We start from the raw sequence: 20,040 nt of genomic DNA, 5'->3' as shown, positions 1-20,040 counted from the left end.
CTGCAGGCAGCTGGGGAGGGACTGGTCAGAAGGAGCTGTGGGGATAGGAGCAGGGACAATGGTTTAGAACTGGAGCAGGGCAGAGTTAGGTTGGGCATCAAGAGGAAGTTCTGCATAGTGAGGCTGGGGAGAGACTTGAACAGGCTGCCCAGGGAGGGGGTCGAAGGCTCCATCCCTGCAGACACTCAAGGTCAGGCCGGACAGGGCTCTGAGCAGCCAGATCTAGGTGGGGATGTCCCTGCTGCCTGCAGGGGGGGTTGGACTGGGTGACCTTTAAAGGTCCCTCCCAACCCAATGCCACCTCTGGTGCTGTGATTCCCTGCTGCACAGGTCCCACCTCCACAGGGCACCTCCAGCACCAGCCATTGCTTTCCCAGGTGCTTGCCCTGCTGCTGTCAGGAGATTTGCTCTGGGTGAGCAGTGGAGATGCTCCCACCCCCAGGCCTGCTCTCCCACAGGGGCCAGGGTAGGTGACACACCACAAGGTGACACAGCCTCAGCACCAGCTCAGCTGCCAAGCCCAGAGGCTGCGGCTGCGGCTGCTGCTGCTGCTGGGTGGGGTGGGGTGGGGTGGGGTGCCAGGAGCAGCCCTTCCATCAGGAACTCAGCCAGAACAGCCAATCCTGGCTGCAGCCAGGTGAATGCACCTTGATTTATACCACTGGGGCCACACTAATTGAGAGCAGCTGGGGCCAGGCTTGTGCAAGGCTGTAAAAGGAGATCCTGCCTCCCAGAAGCTCCAACCCTTCATTTAGCAAGTGAAGGGCTACAGAAATCCCTGCTCTGAGGGAAAAGGGGAGGGAGAAAGGATTTCCCTCTGTGGGCCACCACTGGCAGGGAGGTGCTTGCCCTCATCTGACAATAAGGTAAGGACTGGGGGAAGCAGCACTAGCAGTGCCTGAATTCCAGTGCTCAGGAGGCACCAGAGTGGGTAAGGACTAGAGGAAGGCTTGGGGTGGGCTGCTAACACCTACAGCCCTCCAAAGCAGCCCCCCATGGCAAGAGCAACATTGAAAGTTCCCCCTGAGGGCTTATTGCAATGGACAACATGGGCTGGAGGAATGAGGAGCTCCAAGCTTGTTTTCAAGGCACTGAAGGAAATCTTGAGTCTATCCCAGCAGAGGTGAAGCCCATCCTCAGCAGCAGGGCTGGCCTGGATCCTCTCCAGAGCTCCCTTCCCACCTCCCCCATGCTGTGATTCTGGGAGCAGCTCTTTTCCTGGGGGGTGTCTGCAGAAGCCTCTTGTTTGCTTGGTCTTCTCTGCTTTACTGTGGACTAAAATGTCTCTGGTAGCCAGAAAGGGGGCCCAGGCAGAGTGGATTTAGCTCAGCACAAGCACTGCTACCCTGACTGGTGAGGGCACACAGGTTTAATGGCCCTTACATGCTGCCCTCTGGAAGAAGGAAATGCAATGATCAGAAGGGCAACAAAGCTGGGGAAGGGTCTGGAGAAGAGGGATGGGGAGGAGCAGCTGAGGGAGCTGGGGGTGTGCAGCCTGGGGAAGAGGAGGCTGAGGGAGACCTCATTGCTCTCTACAGCTCCCTGAGAGGAGGCTGCAGCCAGGGGGGTTGGGCTCTGCTCCCTAGTCTCAGGTGATGGAAGGAGAGGAAATGTCCTCAAATTGTGCCAGGGGAGGGTTAGGTTGGAGAGGAGGAAAAGATTCTTTGGTTCAAGAGTGGTCAGGGATTGGCACAGGCTGCCCAGGGAGGTGGTGGAGTCCCCATCCCATGGTTTGGTGGCCTTGGTGGTGCTGGGCTGGCAGCTGGACTCAGTGAGCCTGGAGATCTTCCCCACCAAAACAGTTCACTGATTCTGTGATGCCTGGGGAGAAAGAGCAGCTCAGAGCCTCTCTCTGGCCCTCTCCGAGGCCTTGTTTGATATTCCAGGGAGCATTTGCTGTGGTGTAAGGCAGAGAGACACCCAGGAAGGGCACAGCATGGTGCTGAGGCTCACTGCAAACACCTCCCCTGCTATTTTGCAAGCCTGGGAAAGGTGATCAGGACTTATCAGGATTAAGGGCTCATTGCAGCTGAATTGATCAGCTGGCATTTGGGTGTAATTGAAGCTAAAAATACAAGGAGGGGATAAGCAGGTTTTACTTCTCTGTAAAATTATCTCCTCCTCTCCTTCCTTGCCATGCACACAGGCAGCCTGAGCACCACTGCCTGCTTCTGGAGGGGAGGGGTCCAGGAGGGAGGTGGTTTTGGGCACTGGGGGAGGTTATTTGCCCTGGCTCTGCAGTGAAGCCTTGCTTGGAACAGGCTGCCCAGGGAGGTGGTTGAGGCCCCAGCCCTGGAGATATTCAAGGTGAGGCTGGACAGGGCTGTGAGCAACCTGCTCTAGTGCAGGATGTCCCTGCTGAGTGCAGGGGGTTGGGCTGGGTGACCCTTGGAGGTGCTTTCCAACCCATTCTATGATCTTCCCTTCCAATATAGAATCGCAGAACTGTCAGGGTTGGAAGGGAGCTCAAGGCTCATCCAGTTCCAACCCCCCTGCCATGGGCAGGGACACCTCACACCACAGCAGGTTGCTCACAGCCACCTCCAGCCTGGCTGCAAAAACCTCCAGGGATGAGGCTTCCACCACCTCCCTGGGCAACCTGTGCCAGTCTCTCACCACCCTCCTGGGGAAGAATTTCTTCCTCACATCCAATCTGAATCTCCCCATTTCTAGTTTTGCTCCATCCCCCCCAGTCCTATCACTCCCTGACACCTTCAAAAGTCCCTCCCCAGCTTTCTTGGAGCCCCCTTCAGATCCTGGAAGGCCACAAGAAGGTCTCCTCAGAGCCTTCTTCTGTCCAGACTGCACAACCCCAACTCTCAGTCTGTCTCCATAGCAGAGCAGCTCCAGCCCTCTGCTCATCCTCCTGGCCCTTCTCTGGACACCTTCCAGCACCTCCAGATCCTTCCTGGAACAGAGGCTCCGGAAATGGACACCCTGCACCTCCTCAGCCTCACCACATGAAGGTCACCTATCCAGAGCCACATTGCTTGAGCCGTTCAGGGACTGATTAAGCTTCCACCACCACCATCATCATCCTCATCGTTGCAAGCTGCAAGTGTTGGTATCCCGTGGAGCACAGGTGAGCAAGGTGCAGACAATGACAGGCAGAGCTGGCGAGCAGGGGACTGCTGCCTGGTGGAGCTCCGATGCCATCTGATGGTGCAGCAGAGGGATGCTGTCTTGTGGCGCTCCGATGCCATCCCGCGGTGCAGCCTCCCTGCAGCAGCGACACTCAGCCGCGGCACTGCCGGTCCCGGGCTCCAGGCGCGCCTGGGTCCTGCTGCATCAGATCCTGGTAAGGAAGCAAAGCTCCCCAGTCTGTTCCCGCCTTTGGCCATCCCAGCCCTGCCAGCATCAATCTCCACATAGGTGTTTTGCGCACCCCCCAGCAGACCCCTCCAGGGTCCCCTCTCCCCCCACCGTGACAATCCTGCTGCTGGCTCTGCACTGCTCTGCCCTTCAGCCTTGCTCTGCTCCTTCTCATTCTTCTCCAGCTTCACGCAGCATTTCCCACCTGGCAGCACATCAAATGCTTTATTGAACTCCAGATGGATTGCATCTACCAACTTTCCCTTGTCTGGGAAGCCAATTATCTTATCAGAGGAGGCTATCAGCCCAGCTGCCTTTGGTAAAGCTGTGCTGCACTTCATCTCCCTTTTCTCAGTGCCTTTAGTTCATGTTTCCTCCAGGATGTGTCCTGCAGGACCCTGAGCAGGTTACCACAGCCACAGCAGCCTGGCTCAGGCTTTTCATGTCCCTCACCTTCCCTTGTGATCCATTCATCTCTGAGGCTTCCCTTGGTGCCATCTGACCTGCAAGCCTCCTTGGAAGTCTCTGCTATCCCCTCTGTACCCCCAGTGCCACTTCTCCCCAGGTGGGATGGAAACTTCCCCAACCCCATGGGCTTCATCTAGGCACCCCCAGAGTCCTGCTGTCACAGCAGGTGTGGCTGCTTTCATTCCTCACCTCTCATTAGGAACAAGTTCTGTACCAGGAGGCTGCTGGAACACTGCAACAGGTTGCCCAGGGAGGTGGTTGAGGCCCCAGCCCTGGAGATGTTCAAGGTGAGGCTGGAGAGGCTGTGAGCAACCTGCTCTAGTGCAGGATGTCCCTGCTGAGTGCAGCGGTTGGGCTGGGTGACCCTTGGAGGTCCCTTCCAACCCATTCTAAAATTCCACCACCCTCACAGTAAAGAATTTCTTCCTACTGCCCAAGAGCCAAAGCTCTGCAGATGAAGCAGGAGATAACAGCCTGAAGTTGTCCCTTTCCATGAAGGAGGCCCAGCACAAGCAGTGATTCCCATCACAGCCCTGCCCAAATATCTCAGCCTTCAGCTGGGAGAGGAGTCCAGTTTCTTCAGACCCTTTAAGGGTCAGGACCATATTCCTGGCAATGCCTCTCTGCAGGCACTGGACCTGAGATGCTAAACCCTAACCTAGTAGCTCTTGGAGCATCCTGGCTTCCCAACAGCAAGAGTGCACAAAGCACCGAGAAATCTGCTTGGGAGCTGAAGATGCTCACAGTGATCCTCTTTGAGATTGTGATGCTTAAAACCAAAAAACACCCAAAAAGGAGACTGGACCCTTCCCAGCAGTCTGCTGGCTGTGTCTTGGCAGATGCTATACCAAATGTTGTGTCTTGGCAGGGCTGGAGCCCTTCTTTGGGTCTGTGCTACTGGACTCATGTCAAAGGAAGCCAACAGCTAAGTGACTGCTCCTGAAGCCTTATGGCTCCCAAATTCCCTATGGCAGCCCTTGGGATGGGGGGCACCATGTGGATCACAGGGAAAGGGAGGCCAGGAGGGAACCTGCTGGAGGCACTGAGGGGACCTGCTGGACACAGACAGAACGAGGGTGAAGAATCACAACTGTCAGGGCTGGAAGGGGACCTCAAGGCTCAGCCAGCTCCAACCGCCCTGCCATGGGCAGGGACACCTCACACTACAGCAGGTTGCTCACAGCCACCTCCAGCCTGGCTGCAAAAACCTCCAGGGATGAGGCTTCCACCACCTCCCTGGGCAACCTGTGCCAGTCTCTCACCACCCTCCTGGGGAAGAATTTCTTCCTCACATCCAATCTGAATCTCCCCTCCTCTAGCTTGGATCCCTTCCCCCCAGTCCTGTCACTACCCAAGGACTCACAGCCTCTGCCATTCCCTCCCTGTGGTGGGAGGGGAGGCCAGGCCAGGCCAGCACAGTCACTGCACTGTCCCCTAGGTAGCCCTGCAGCCCCTCCTGCCTGGTTTTCCACCCCCTAGGCTGTCAGCTAGCTGGAGGAAAGCCATCACAGAATGGGTTGGGTTGGAAGGGACCTTAAAGCTCATCCAGTTCCAACCCCCTGCCAACACCTCCCACCAGCCCAGGTTGCTCAAGGCTGCATCTGACCTGCCCTTGAACACCTCCAGGGATGAGGTATCCACAGCCTCCCTGGGCAACCTGTGCCAGGGGCTCCTCGCTCTCAGGAATTTCTTCCTCATCTCCAGGAAGAACCTCTTCAGCATGAGGGTGATGGGACTCTGGAGCAGGGTGCCCAGGGGAGGCTGTGGATGTTAAGGCTGGGTTGGATGAGGCCTTGAGCAGCTGGGTCTAGCTTAGAGGTGTCCTTGCCCATGGCAGGAGGCTTGGAGAAGGTGATCTGTGAGAAAGATGTTGAGTGGCTCAAACGGGGCCAGAGGAAGGGCAACAAAGCTGGGGAGGGGTCTGGAGCACAGCCCTGTGAGGAGAGGCTGAGGGAGCTGGGGGTGTTCAGCCTGGAGAAGAGGAGGCTCAGGGGAGACCTCATTGCTCTCTACAGCTCCCTGAGAGGAGGCTGGAGCCAGGGGGGATTGGTCTCTTCTCTCAGGCAAGCAGAGTGTGATGGTTTAAAGAGAGAGAAGGAGAGGACACAGCCTCAAGCTGCTGCAGGGGATGTCTGGGCTGATGTTAGCAAGAAGTTCTCCACAGGAAGGGAGATTTGCCATTGGAATGTGCTGCCCAGGGAGGTGCTGCAGCCACTCTCCCTGGGAGTGTTTAAAACCAGACTGGATGAGGCACCCAGTGCCATGGCTTAGCTGATTGGGTGGTGGTGGGTGGTAGGCTGGACTGGATGGCCTCAAAGGTCTCTTCCAACCTGGTTCGTCCTGATTGTGTCCCTTCCAACCTGAGCCACTTCATGATTCTGAGACTCTCACAGAAGCACAGAGCCAGCTGCCTCCAAACTAAATTCACCTGGAACAAACCCCCCAGAACCTGGAAGTGTCCCACACAGGGACTTGATTTCTGTGCTGGTTGTTGCTGCTGATCTGGTTCCTGCCTTCCTCACTGCACAGCAGCCCCTAGCACAGGACCCTGCAGCAACCTCTGCAGAAGAGGATTTGCTTGGCTTGTTCTGTGGGTGGCTGCTGTGCTGCAGGCAGGCAGGGCTGGCAATCGCTCAGGGCAGGATGGAGAACCTCCTTCCAATCATAACAACAACAATGTAGTTCTTAGTGCTGAACTGGCCAGGCTGAGGAATTCATGCAGCTCTTGTTGCTGGCTGTCCACTAAGTGGTCATAAAACAAGTGCTGATAGACTTCTGCAGCTTTCTAAGGAGCTTCCTCCAGCCATGGAGCTGCTCACAGCCCAGCTCCTGGCTCTGCTGTGTGTTGGGATCAACTTTCTTGCAGTGGGGTTGGAAGGGACCCCTGGAGATTGAGTCCAGCCCCCCTGCTAGAGTAGGTTCCCTCAGAGCAGGGCACACAGAACATGTCCAGGGGGAATGGAAAGGCTCCAGAGCAGGAGATTCCACAACCTCTCTGGGCAGCCTGCCCCAGGCCTCCAGCACCCTGAAAGTTAGGAAGCTTCTCCTTAAGCTCAAGTGAAACCTCCTGGATGCCAGTTTGTGCCCCTTGCCCCTTGGCCTGTCCCTGGGCAGCACTGAGCAGAGCCTGGCCCCAGCCTCTTGCCCCCCAGCCTTTAGCTCTTGCTGAGCATTGCTCAGCTGCCCTCTGGGGCTGCTCTTCTGCAGGTTCTCAGTCCCAGGGCTCTCAGCCTTTGTTCCTCACAGAGCTGCTCCAGGCCCCTCAGCAGCTTCAAGTCCTTCTGCTGGACTCTCTCCAATCTCTCTTGAACTGGGAGAGCCCAGAACTGGACACAATTCCCAGATGAGGCCTCACCAGTGCAGAAGGGGACCAGTGACCAGTGGTGGGATAGGACCTGCCTGCTCACCCTGCCCTGCAGGCAGTGTTGTCCTTCTGCTGTCATTCAGAGGCTGGCATCAGCTGCTCTGTCCCTGCTGAGCAGAGCATGGGGAGGGCATGAGCCAAGGTGGAGCAGATCAGCTCACAGCTGGGTGCTAGCAGGGCAGGCTGAGATGCTTTGTGGTGGGACAGAACTCTCTTTTCTTAGGAGCAAAGCAGCCTCCTGTCTGGAGTTTTCCCCTTCTCCAGTGTTTCTATTTTTTTTTTTTTTTTTCCCTAGGTGCTGTTAGCTCTGTGCTGTCCAGCAGAGATGCTCAGAGGCTGGAGAACCTCCTCTGTGGGCACAGGCTGGGAGAGTTGGGGCTATTCTGCCTGGAGAAGAGAAGGCTCCAGGGAGACCTCAGAGCTGCATTTCAGTATCTGAAGGGAGATGACCTGTAGGAAGGGACTGTGCAGAGGTGGCTGTGGATATAGGATGAGGAATAATGGTTTGGAACTGGAGCAGGGGAGATGGAGGTTGGATATGAATAAGAAATTCTTTACTGTGAGGGTGGGGAGAGACTGGCACAGGCTGCCCAGGGAGCTGGTGGAGGCTCCATCCCTGCAGACATCCAAGCTCAGCCTGGAGGTGTCCCTGTGACTGCAGGGGGTGGACAAGATGCCCTTAGAGGGTCCCTTCCAAGCCAGTGCCATCTGTGACTCTGTAAGAACCCTGCTGGCAGGAGCAGGGAGGGTCTGGGTGGCTCTGCCCTGGGCTGCTCTCTGTGCATGCAAATCACCTGCAGGTTGCTGTTGGGTTCTGTCTGTTGAGGATTTTTGCCTTGCAGGAGCTGCAGCATTAGCCCAGCTTGGCTCTCCGTGGCTGGCACATGGTCTGCAGCATGCAAACTGCTGCTGGGCACTGGCTCTGGCCAGAGGAAACAGAGCAGTGTCTAATGGGAGGAGACTTCTGGAAGGTGACTTCTGCCAGGTGAGGCCCCCAAGCTCTAATGGTGTTTGCACTCTGATAGAGCAGCACTGAAAGCCTCCCTGGTGCAAAGGCAGGGTTAGAGGCACCCCCAGGAGCTCCATCTCTCTCTGCACCCTACCAGCAGCATCACCTCTGCAGCTAACAACCCTCTGCAGGAAGCACTGAGCAGCAGTGAGCCCTGCTCTGAGGAGGTAGGAATTCATCCCACCAAGCCTGAGTAAGGGAGAGCAGGGGAGGGCTGAAATAATCACAGCCTTGGCTGGGTTGGGAAAGCTCTCCAAGACCATCCAGCCCAGCCAGCATCCCAACCATGGCCCCAAGTGCCATGGCCACAGGTTTCTGGAGCACCTCCAGGGATGGGGACTCCACCACCTCCCTGGGCAGCCTGTGCCAGTCCCTGACCACTCCTGAAGCAAAGGTATTTTTTTTCCTCCTCTCCAACCTACCCCTCCCCTGGCACAATTTCAGGCCACTTCCTCTCCTCTCTTCCCCTCCCCTGAGGCTGGGCAGCAAAGCCCAGCCCCCACCTCACCGCCGTTTCCCTGCAAGTCAGGCTGCAGAGCATGGCCCCGGGCAGTGTTTGCCGAAGGAGAGGGTTGGTGGCAGAGGTGTGCCGGGGTGGGGGGCTCCTCACCCACGTCACTGCCTGAGGGCTGGCCTTGGCACCGGGCCTGTGCTGGGGCTCTCAGCCAGGCTGCTATCGGCTGATTAAGCCCTGCCTATCTCCCTGGCTCCCTCTGGGCACTGTTTGCCCTTCTGGCTGTGCCCACAGGAGCTGCTCTTGCATCCTCCGCCAAGCGCTGCAGGAAGCACCCCTGGGGCAGAGCAAACAGAGCTGGGGGCAGGTCCTGTGCAGGCTGCAGGGGGGCGAGGTGGGGTGCTCCTGAGCTGGGCACACCTTGGCATGCTGCATGCCTCATGTGCTGCTCTGGCAAGGCTGTGGAGGGGAGGAGCTGAGTAATGTTTCACAGAACAGGCTGGGGTGGAAGGGACCCTGAAAGTCATCCAGCTCTGGGCAGGGACACCTCTGGAATTCATCTCTGCAGTGCCCATGGCAGCTCTTGGGTCCTTGACCCACAGCTCAGGCAGGCAGAGAAATGTCTCCTGCTGCTCAGCAGCAGACTTCAAAGGCTGACTCTGAATGGGAGGTTGCTGAGGGCCTCTTCCAGCCTGGCCTGAAACACCTCCCTGGGCAACTTGTGCCAGTCTCTCCCTACCCTCCCTCTGGAGAATTTCTCCCTCATCTCCAGCCTCACTCTCCCCTCTCCCAGCAAAAAGCCACTGCCCCTCCTGTCACAAGAGTGGTGGTGGCTGACGAGCACTGGGAGCCTGCTGGTGGTGGTGTTCTGAGTGGCAAATGAGTGGCTCTGCCATGCTCCCCTGTGCACAGTGTGTGTGGCTGTTGGCACTCTTGGGCTGGACAAAGCTTCCAGCCCTGATGGCAAACCTGTCCTGCAGACAGAGCCTTGCCAAGGAGCAGGAGATGTGCTCCCTGCAGCTCATCTGCTCCTTGGGTCCTGGGGGGGCTGGGCCAGGGTCACATCCCAGCAGCATGCTCTGCTGTCCTCACCCAGGCTGGGCAGGGCTGGGCCAGCACAGCTCAGGCTTGCAGGGTGGCTACAATGGGGGTGGAGGGGGGGGGGGGGGGAAGGGGGGGGGGCTGCACTGGGGGGAGGGCTGCACTGGGGAAGGCTCTTGGGTGCTACAGCTCCACCTCTGCTCTGCAGGACTTCTGCTCTCAGCACAGGATGGTCACTGAAGTCCACAGCCCCTAGACCTCAAGACCAGAAAACATCTCAGGGATCCTTCCAAAGTTGTGAGCCCAATCCTGGGGGCACCTGATGGTGCTTCTGTACCTCTCAGAACCCCTCCTTGGCCACAGGTTGTGGTGATAGGCAGAGGCTCTGAGGGATCAGCAACACTTCCTGGGTGCCTGGTCCCTAATGGGGAAGTGGGCAGGCAGCTGAGCTTGCCAGGCACCAGACCAGCATGTGTGATGGCATTTGGGATGTGCTTGTGCAGCAGAAGGCTTTGTTCCTGCTGGCCTTGGAAGCATCCACAGCATCAGTGCCACTGCAGCAAAGCCCTAGGGTGAAGGACAGCCCAGAAGCCTCCCTCAGGGTGGCTTGCCCATCCCTTGTGAACCTCCCAGAGTGGTTGGGGCTCAGGTTTGGCTGCACCCAGGGCCTTGCACTGCCTGCTCTGTGCCTCTGCCCCTTTGACAGGAGCAGCCCTGGCTGTGATCTCAGGTTGAGCTCAGCCTTATCTCATCTCACCAAGAATGCAAACAGCAGAGCTGCTGCAGAGCAAGCCATGAGGCTGCCCCAAGCCCTGGCAGGGCAGGAGCTAGAGCAGAGGCAGTGCATGAGCAAAGGGCTCTCCACCAGCTCTGGATACCTTCAGCGTGGTCCAGCTTGGCTTTGCCTCCCCAGGGCCTGCTCCCTGTGCCTGCTTGCCTGCAACCAAGAGGTGAGTTTTGCTTTCTGCCTGGAGGTGTAGGGCTGTAGACTCAGGGCAGCAGGGCAGCAGCTGTGCAGTCAGCAGCCTCTTGGAGGTTGCAAGGGCTGCATTAATCACAGGGATAGGAGAAATTCTGCTTCAGCTCTTCCACCTCAGAGAGGCTTCCAGACCTGCCTGGTGCCCAGGCTGTGGGGTGCAGGCACTGTGGTGCTGACCTGGTTGTGGCTGGAATTGACTCTGGCAGGTGGGAACAGGCTGGGGTAGGCTCAAGCAGTGCTGTGTGTGCTGCACACAGGGACTGCCCTGGAGCTCTTCCCTGCTGGGAGAAATGAGGACCAGACACCCACACAGACCCAGCTGCAAACCCCTCCCTGTGCTCAGAGGAAGGTGCCCAGAGAGGTTGTGGAGTCTCCTTCTCTGGAGCCTTTCCAGCCCCACCTGGCTGTGTTCTGGGTGCCCTGCTGTGGCAGGGGCTTGCCCTGGATGATCTCTGGGGGTCCCTTCCCACTCCCAATGTTCTGTGGCTTGGGCAGGTTTAGGCTGGACATGAGGATTGATTTCTTCCTCCAAAGGGTGGTTAAAGTCTGGCCCAGGCTGCCCAGGGCAGTGGTGGAGTCCCCATCCCAGAAGGGGTTTCAAAGCCATGGAGATGTGGTGCTGAGGGCCATGGTTCAGTGCTGAGCTGGCAGTGCTGGGGTAAGGCTTGCACTGGAGATCTGAAAGGTCCCTTCCAAGCCAAAGGATTCTGTACCAGCTGCAGTGCTGGGGGTAGACAAGAGGCTGGGGGTAGACAAGAGGCTGGGGGTAGACAAGAGGCTGGGAGTCTCTTTTGAGGAGATGCCCAGGAACAGTGGAAATGAGGACTCAGTTGGAGCAGAGCCTGGCACTGCCAGGGAACTGTGGGGGGTGAGTGATTTACATGTGCTGCAGGTGACTTGCTTCAGATGGTGGCAAACTCAGATCTGAACTGAGCTTGTGGAGTCTCCTCTGGAGCCTTTCCAACCCCCCTGGCTGTGTTCTGGGTGCCCTGCCCTGGGTGCCCTGCTCTGGCAAGGGGGCTTGGCCTCAATGATCTCCAGAGGTCCCTTCCAGCCCCTGCCCTGCTGTGGCTCTGTGAACTTCAGGGCTCTGCTAACTCCAAGCTGCAGCTGCTCTGATTTTGTATTAAACAAATTCCTTTTGGCAAATAAGGAGCAGAGTCCCCAGAGAGCTGAGCCTCAGAGTCTCTGCTGCCCTGGGAGGGAATCCCTTTGGCCAGGCTGCTCCCAAAAGGACAGGAGCCCAGCACTGGTGGGGTCAGGCTGGATGTGCACCCCAGAAGGTTCATTTAATCCTGCTGGTGGCCACCAAGATGATCAGAGGCTGGAGAAGCTTCCCTGTGGAGACAAGCTGGGAGAGTTGAGGCTGTTCAGCCTGGAGAGCTCTGGAGAGCCTCAGAGCAGCCTTCCAGTACCTGAAGAGGCTCCAAGAGAGCTGGGGAGGGACTTTGGACAAGGGCTGGGAGTGCCAGGATGAGAGGGAACGGATTGAAGCTTGAGGAAGGCAGAGTGAGACTGGAGAGGAGGAAGAAATTCTTGAGAATGAAGGTGGGCAGAGACTGGCACAGGCTGCCCAGGGAGGCTGTGGCTGCCTCCTGCCTGGAGGGGTTCAAGGCTGGATGAGGCCTTGAGCAAGCTGGGCTGGTGGGAGGTGTCCCTGCCCATGGCAGGAGGATAGAACTGGCTGAGCTTTGAGGTCCATGATTTACTGACAAACCCTGCTGCAATTTCCCACCTCAGAAGTCTCCTCAGGCAGCAGTCCTAGCCCTGGGCAGCACTGGCAGTGGTTGGAATCTCTCCTGCAGCCTCTCAGCCATTTTCATCTCCACTTGCAAACACTGAAGTTGCCCCAGGCAGAGCAACACCTTTAGGAGCTGCCCTATCAGGGCAGCAGAGCCTCTGCTGCATGCAGGGAAGCAGCTCCCTCAGCAGGGTGATCCCTGCAGTGCCTGGGGGTTGATTGCAGCTCTGCAGCAGGGCAGCGAACATTCTGCTGACAGCAGCCTCTAGGTCAGGATGAGAATTCTTCACTCAGCAGTTCCACAGGATGCGAGGCTGGAGGTTTGCCTTTTGGGGCACAGGGAGCTGCTGCAGGGGTCTGCTGCAGTTGGCTGCTTGTTGCCTCCTCACCGTTTGCAACCCAGGTACCTCCCAGACTGCTCTCAGGCTGCTGAGAGCCCAGGGCTTTGCTAGGCTCATCCAGACCTCAGCCACTGGATCTTCAGGGCCATCCAAGCAGCAATGCCAGCCTGGGAATGCCAGCCTGGGAATGGCAAGGTGCTGCTGGTCCCCTCTGTAAGCCATGCCCTCGGCTTTGCTGCTTCAAGCAAGCCAAGAGGGAGCAGCTGAGATTGCAGCAGTGCAAAGAGCTCAGTGTCAGCTGCTGGCCCCGGGGCTGCACCGCAGCAGCAGCAGGCAGGGGCAGGTCAAAAAAGCCTAAAACTTGAGCAGGCTCTGGGGTGGGGAGGGAGCTGCTAGGGACCATCTCTGCCTGCTCTGGGTTGGTTTGGTTGGAGAACCTCGGGAGGGTGACTCTGAGGAAGGGAAGGTGGAAGGAGTTTTGGTGCTTCCTGGTGGTTCATTTTGTTGTTCCTTGGGGATTTATTCTGCTCCTTATGGTGGTGTTTGGGGTTTTGTTGTTGTTGTTCTTGTTGTTGCTGTTCCTTGGTGGTTTATTTTTTACCTTCCTGGTGGTTTATTTTGTGGCTCTTTGTGGGTTTATTTTGTCTGCTCCTTGTGGTTTATTTTGCAGATCCTTGGTGTTTGGGGGTATTTTCTTAACTTCATTGTGGTTTGTTTTGTTGTTTCTTGATGGTTTATTTCTTAGCCTCGTCGTGGGGGCTGATTTTGATCTCCCTTCTGCTGAGCTGTCTCAAGCCCTCTTGCCCTGGGCTCAGCACTGAGCATTCCTGCTGGGCCTGAACCTCAGTGTGGCTCTGCAGCTCAGGCTGCTTTATCTGCAGGCTGGGAACAAGCTGTTTCCATACCTCTTGTGTTTGCTCTCCAGTCCTTGTCTTCAGTCCAAGCTGCTTATCTGCAGGGAGGGCCTGGGTGCTGCTCCTGCAGAAAGGGCTCCTCTGTGAAAGCAGAGTGGGAGGACCAGGGGGAAATCTTGCTAGAGCTAAAAACAGAAGCAGCATTCTCTGCTCTGCAGGCTGCTTTGTCCAGCAGGTCCTACCCACAGCCACACTCTGCCTAGAGCATTGCCACCCTCCTCACCCCTGGCTGCTTCTCTCATGCTGTGGTGGTCACCCAGGGAACAAAATCTGTTATGGGACTATAGCGAGGTGCTCAAGGCCAGCTTGGATGAGGCCTTGAGCACCTTGGGCTGGTGGGAGGTGTCCCTGCCCATGGCAGAGGGTTGGATTAGGTGATCTGGAAGGTACCTTCCAGCCCAACCCATTCTGTGAGCAGTCACAGAGCCACAGATTGCATCAGGTTGGAAGCTGATGTGCTCCAAGGGCAGTCCCAGGGACACCTCCAGCCAGAGCAGGCTGCCCAGAGACACATCCAGGCTGAGCTTGGATGTCTGCAGGGATGGAGCCTCCAGAAGCTCCCTGGGCAGCCTGTGCCCATGTCTCACTGTGCAGAACCTCCTCCTGCTGTCCAACCTAATCCTGCCCTGCTCCACTTCCAAACCCTTGTCCCTCATCTTTAGTACCCAGTGTGGGGAGGATGTAGCTGGGGCACATGGATCAGGAGCTGCCACAGCTTCCAGCACTGGCTGGGGAGCTCCCAGAGGGCTGAGCTGTGCTGAGGGCTCAGCTGTGCTCTGCTTGGTGCCTGTGCCTCATGGGTGAGCCCAGCACACAGAGCTCTGCTTCCTCCCATCCCCTTTAATTAAATCAGGCTGCAACCACTCCCAGGGGGGAGCCTGGACATTGCTCTGTCACTCCAAGTGTCTCCTTTCTGCTGGCCCCTGGCTCAGGACCTCTGCAGAGCTGCTGGGGTGCAGCCAGGTGGCCTTTCAGGAGGGAATTTCCTTGCATCAGGAGCCAGAGGGCAATGCAGATAGGACTCAGTCTTGCCTTTTGCAGCAGAACAGCCCTGCTGCTCTGGAGCCTTCTGTGGTGGGGAGAGCAGGAAGGAGGAGCTGGGCCAGGCTGATGGAGGCATGAGATGTGGGCTCCCCTAAAACCTGTCCCTTCTTTGTCCTTTCAGGTGAGTCCTGTTGGCCCCAACCCACCCCTGGGACTGGCACTCAGCCTGCAGCAGAGGCAGTTGCCCTCTGGGCATCGGTGTCCTGCCCTCAGAGCCCCCTCTGCTTATGCTCCAGACAGTCTGGGTGTCTTCAGCAGGGAGCTGGGCTGGCAAGGACTCCAGCTGCCACTGGGATGGCAAACCAGCCCCCTGGCCATGGGGGTTTCTCAGAGCTATAACCCAGGTGGGTCCCAGCTCCTGGCTTGTGCAGCACCAGCTGCTTGCTGGCCTCACATCTGCCTCCCTCTGCTCCTTCTGCAGCCCCCAACCCCCTCACAGCCTTCAGGGCTGAAGAGTGAGACAAACTTTGGTGCTCAGGTGCTGCCCAGGCTTTGGCTGACACTCCCTGGCACTCAGCCTCCTTGGCCACCTAATGCCACTGGCACATTTGGGTCCTGGTGTCCCCTGGGCATCTCCTGGCTGTGGACAGGCAGTGCTGGCACAACGCTGCAGTGCTTGGCAGTGCTTTGCCACACCACCCTACCCCAGGGCTTGGCTTGGTGGCCCTGGGCTTGGCATGGGCTGGGCTGATCCTTCACCGCTTGCTCTCCCTGTTCTCTGCCTTGGTCCTTCCCTCTCTGCCAGCCCAATGCCTGCATAGCTGTGCCATCAGCACAGACCTGCTTCTGCCTTCCCCAGGACCTCTCCTGGTGTCCCCTGCCTGGACAGGGGTGAGGAAGTGTGACCCCAGCACCTCACCACACAGGGTGCACCATGAGGCATCTTTCCAGGTGTGCCATGGGGAAAAGGCCTGAGCCATGGAGTGCCATGGGGTGAAGCTCTGAGCCTCTCCACACTCCTCCATGCCATGGGGTGAAGCTCTGAGCCTCCCCACACTCCTCCATGCCATGGGGTGAAGCTCTGAGCCTCCCCACACTCCTCCATGCCATGGGGTGAAGCTCTGAGCCTCCCCACACTCCTCCATGCCATGGGGTGAAGCTCTGAGCCTCCCCACACTCCTCCATGCCATGGGGTGAAGCTCTGAGCCTCCCCACACTCCTCCATGCCATGGGGTGAAGCTCTGAGCCTCCCCACACTCCTCCATGCCATGGGGTGAAGCTCTGAGCCTCCCCACACTCCTCCATGCCATGGGGTGAAGCTCTGAGCCTCCCCACACTCCTCCATGCCATGGGGTGAAGCTCTGAGCCTCCCCACACTCCTCCATGCCATGGGGTGAAGCTCTGAGCCTCCCCACACTCCTCCATGCCATGGGGTGAAGCTCTGAGCCTCCCCACACTCCTCCATGCCATGGGGTGAAGCTCTGAGCCTCCCCACACTCCTCCATGCCATGGGGTGAAGCTCTGAGCCTCCCCACACTCCCTTCCCACTGCCCTCTGCACAGCCTCATCCTGCCCAGCCCCGCCCAGCCCCAGCCCTGCTTTATGTTTGGCTGTTCCTGGTCTCTCCCCAGTGCCCACCTCTGCGGCATGACGCCGAAGGCCCTGGCACAGCAAGGATGTTGAAGAGAATCCACCTCTGCCTCTGCTTCTTCTTCATCTCAGGCATCCTGTACGAGCTCTCCCTGCTCTCTGGCTGCTTCTTCCCCTACGTGCCCCTCTCCAGGCAGCTCCTGAGGCCCGAGCAGGTGCTGGGGCTGGGCAGGAGCATCATCTTCCTGGAGACCAGCGAGCGCCTGGAGCCACCCCCACTGGTGTCCTGCTCCGTGGAGTCTGCTGCCAGGACCTACCAGGACAGAGCAATCATCCTCTTCATGAAGGGACTGACCAACCATACAGCCCTGCAGGTGAACTCCAGCTTCACAGCCTTCTGGCTCCTCTCTTCCATGAAGAATGTCTTCATTTTCCCCCTCCAGATGGAAGCCATCTTCCAGGAGACTCCTCTGCTCCAGTGGTACAACCAGGTGAGCACCATGGCCAGGGGAAGGCAGGCACAGGGCAAAAGGCTGAGCAGTGGAGAGGGGGAAAGGTCTGGAGTGGGTTTAAGAGGGGGGAAACACACAGGGCTGCAGCAGGGGAGGTTTAGAATCGTGGAATGGCTCAGGTTGGAAGGGACCTTAGAGATCATCTCTTCCAACCTCCTGTCATGAACAGGGACTCCTCTCAACTAGGTTCATCCAACCTGGCCTTGAACACCCCCAGGCAGGAGGCAGCCACAGCCTCCCTGGGCAGCCTGTGCCAGACTCTCACAACCCTCACACTGCAGAACTTCTTCCTCAGCTCCACTCTAACCCTGCTCTGCCTCAGCTCCAAACCATTGCCCCTTGGCCTGTCTCAGACACCCTCAGCAAAAGTCTCTCTGCAGCCTTCCTGCAGGATCCCTTCAGGTCCTGGCAGGCAGCTCTGAGGTCCCCCTGGAGCCTTCTCCTCTCCAGGCTGCACACCCCCAGCTCCCTCAGCCTGGCCTCACAGCAGAGCTGCTCCAGCCCTTGGATCATCTTTGTGGGCTCCTCTGGACTCTCTCCTTCTGCTGGGGTCACCAGAGATGGAGGCAGGATTGGAGGTGAGGTCTGACATCAGGAGGAAGTTCTTTGTTGTGAGGGTGGTGAAACACTGGAACAGGTTGCCCTGAGAGGTGGTTGAGGCCCCATCCCTGGAGGCATTCAGGGTCAAACTTGCTGGGGCCCTGAGCAACCTGACCTGGTTGGAAGTGTCCCTGGCTGGGATGACCTTCCACGGTCCCTTCCCAACGTGATTCCAGGTCTGGCTGTGTGAAATGAGTCATGTGGGGCTCGTTGGGGTCAAACAGGTTCCCTTTGGCCACGTTTTGCTGTGTGTCCGTCTGTGCATGGCACACAGCAGCAGCAGTTCCTCCTCTCTAGCTGGAGATCCTCATCCCTCTGGCAAGCAGACTTTGGTAGCAGTAGCTCAGGTCCCTGTCTGGATGAAGCCTCCCTTCACACTCCTCCTGGGCAGAAGCTGGTGGAACAAAAGTGCTGCTCCAGCCCTGCTCCTGCTGACAGAGCCCACAGCAGACAAGGTGTGGGAGAGAAGGGAGAGATGAGTGAGCAGAGCCAAGGTAGGATCCTGTGAGCTCCACCCTGCAAGGAAATTCCTGGCAAACAGCTTGACTTGGGTCACATTTGTTGGCCTCCATCTCTCTGCAAGGATATTTAGGATGAGAATTGTCCAGGTTGGAAAAGCTCTCCAAGATCATTGACTCCAACCATCAGCCCAGCACCACCATGGCCACCAAACCACAGCCCCAAGCGTCCACAGGTTTCTGGAACCCCTCCAGGGCTGGGGACTCCACCACCTCCCTGGGCAGCCTCTGCCAGTCCCTGACCACTCTTGCAGCAAAGACATTTTTCCTCCTCTCCAACCTAACCCTCCCCTGGCACAATTTCAGGACATTTCCTCTCTATCACCTGAGACTAGGGAGCAGAGCCCAGCCCCTACCTGGCTCCAGCCTCCTCTCAGGGAGCTGTAGAGAGCAATGAGGTCTCCCCTCAGCCTCCTCTTCTCCCATTTCCTCCAGGCATTTCCTTTTCCTGAGACAAAATGACCTCCAGTGCCAATGGGAAGCCTCCAGCCTGTCTCCCAGAGCTGGCAGTGCTCAGGGAGTGTGCCTAGGGGGCTGTGTCCCACTGCAGTAGCAGGCAGGGATTGATGGCATCACTGATGTCACCTTGTTGGTTCCACCAAAGCAGCTGAGAGCTCCTCTGCACTCATCTCTGTTTCCAAAGCAAGGCTCTCCCCTGCCCCCTTGGCTTATCCCAGGTTCCATAGCTGGAGGAAGAAAAGGTGGTGGTGCCTTTTGCAGGTGTGCAGGGGTGGGTTTGGGAACGGGAGGAAGACAGAAGTAGAAGTGTCTCTTGCTGCTGACCAGGTGTGGGTTTGTTCTTATCCCTGGTGAAATAGTCATGGATTCATAGGGTGGCTTGGGGTGGAAGGGACCTCCAAGCTCATCCAGCTCCAACCCCCTGCCATGGACAGGGACACCTCCCACCAGCCCAGGCTGCTCAAGGCCTCATCCAGCCTGGCCTTGGACACCTCCAGGGAGGAGGCAGCCACAGCCTTCCTGGGCAACCTGTGCCAGTCTCTCCCCACCCTCACTGGAAAGAATTTCTTCCTCATCTCCAGTCTCAGTCTCCCCTCTCCCAGCTCAAAGCCATTGTCCCTCAGCCTGGCACTCCCAGCCCTTCTCCCAAGTCCTCCCCAGCTCTCCCGGAGCTCCTTCAGGTGCTGCAAGCAGACCATTTGTAGTTTGCACCCAGCTGGGTGGCCATGGGCCCTGCTCTGCCAGCAGCATCACTGTGTCACCTTTGTACCCCTGCAGGTGGTGCCTGAGCAGGAGAAGAACTGGGTGCACGTCAGCTCTGATGCCAGCAGGCTGGCACTCATTTGGAAGTATGGAGGCATCTACATGGACACTGATGTCATCTCCATCAGGCCCATCCCCCAGGAGAGCTTCCTGGCGGCACAGAAGTCGCAGTTCTCCAGCAATGGCATCTTTGGCTTCCCTGCCCACCACCAGTTCGTTTGGGACTGCATGGAGAACTTTGTGCTGAAGTACAATGGCAACATCTGGGGCAACCAGGGCCCCTTCCTGATGACCAGGATGCTGAAAGCCATCTGCAACTTGACGGATTTCCGAGGCACCGAGGACCACAGCTGCCACAACATCTCCTTCCTCAACCCCCAGCGTTTCTACCCCATCCCTTACCCAGCCTGGAGGAGGTACTACAAGGTGTGGGACAAAAACCCCAACTTCAACCACTCCTACGCCCTGCACCTCTGGAACTTCATGAACCACAACCGCAAGGCCGTGGTGGCAGGCAGCAACACCCTGGCCGAGCAGCTCTACCAGGCCTACTGCCCCACCACCTACCAGGACCTCATCCAAAAGGCACAGCACAGGCACCCCACAGGCTCTCAGGATGCTGCATGACCTGCTGGGAGCATCCTTCCAGCTCTCCTCTTCCTGGGGCCAGAGTGCAGCTGCCACTGGAGTCAGCAGCTGGCTTGGGAGGGCAGAGACCTCTCCGTAGCCACCAGCCCTGCTCCCTTGGGATGCTCAGCAGTGTGTGCAGGATGGTGCTGGTTAGCTCTGGGGTGTAGGCTCCAGAGACACTAAGGACTCCTTGGCCTCAGTTCTGTTTCCTCAGTGGTGCTCAGGAACCAAACCTTCCTGAAACAGATGGACTCACAAGGTCCTGAGGAGATGCTTGGCCTCGGGGGAGCAAATTCTTCTCTGGGGGGAGCAAATTCTTCTCTGGGGGGAGCAATTTCTGCTCTGTCCCTGTTGGCACTGTT

At 57.8% G+C, this 20,040-nt stretch overlaps 1 protein-coding gene across 1 annotated transcript in view; it reads left to right on the top strand.

The window, feature by feature from the left end:
- A4GNT (alpha-1,4-N-acetylglucosaminyltransferase) overlaps positions 1-19,675 on the top strand; it is a 45,491-nt gene extending 25,816 nt beyond the window's left edge. The window contains 4 exon segments of the mRNA XM_054385776.1: positions 14,789-14,892; positions 14,895-15,011; positions 16,239-16,688; positions 19,064-19,675. Of these exon segments, the coding sequence (XP_054241751.1) occupies positions 14,789-14,892; positions 14,895-15,011; positions 16,239-16,688; positions 19,064-19,675 (1,283 nt within the window).
- Positions 19,676-20,040: the final 365 nt, after the last annotated feature.

The sequence above is a fragment of the Indicator indicator genome, chromosome 13, assembly GCF_027791375.1.
Source record: "Indicator indicator isolate 239-I01 chromosome 13, UM_Iind_1.1, whole genome shotgun sequence".
Lineage (NCBI taxonomy): Eukaryota > Metazoa > Chordata > Aves > Piciformes > Indicatoridae > Indicator > Indicator indicator.
Note: the sequence above shows the minus strand (reverse complement) of the source record. Positions and strands in the feature narration are given on the sequence as shown.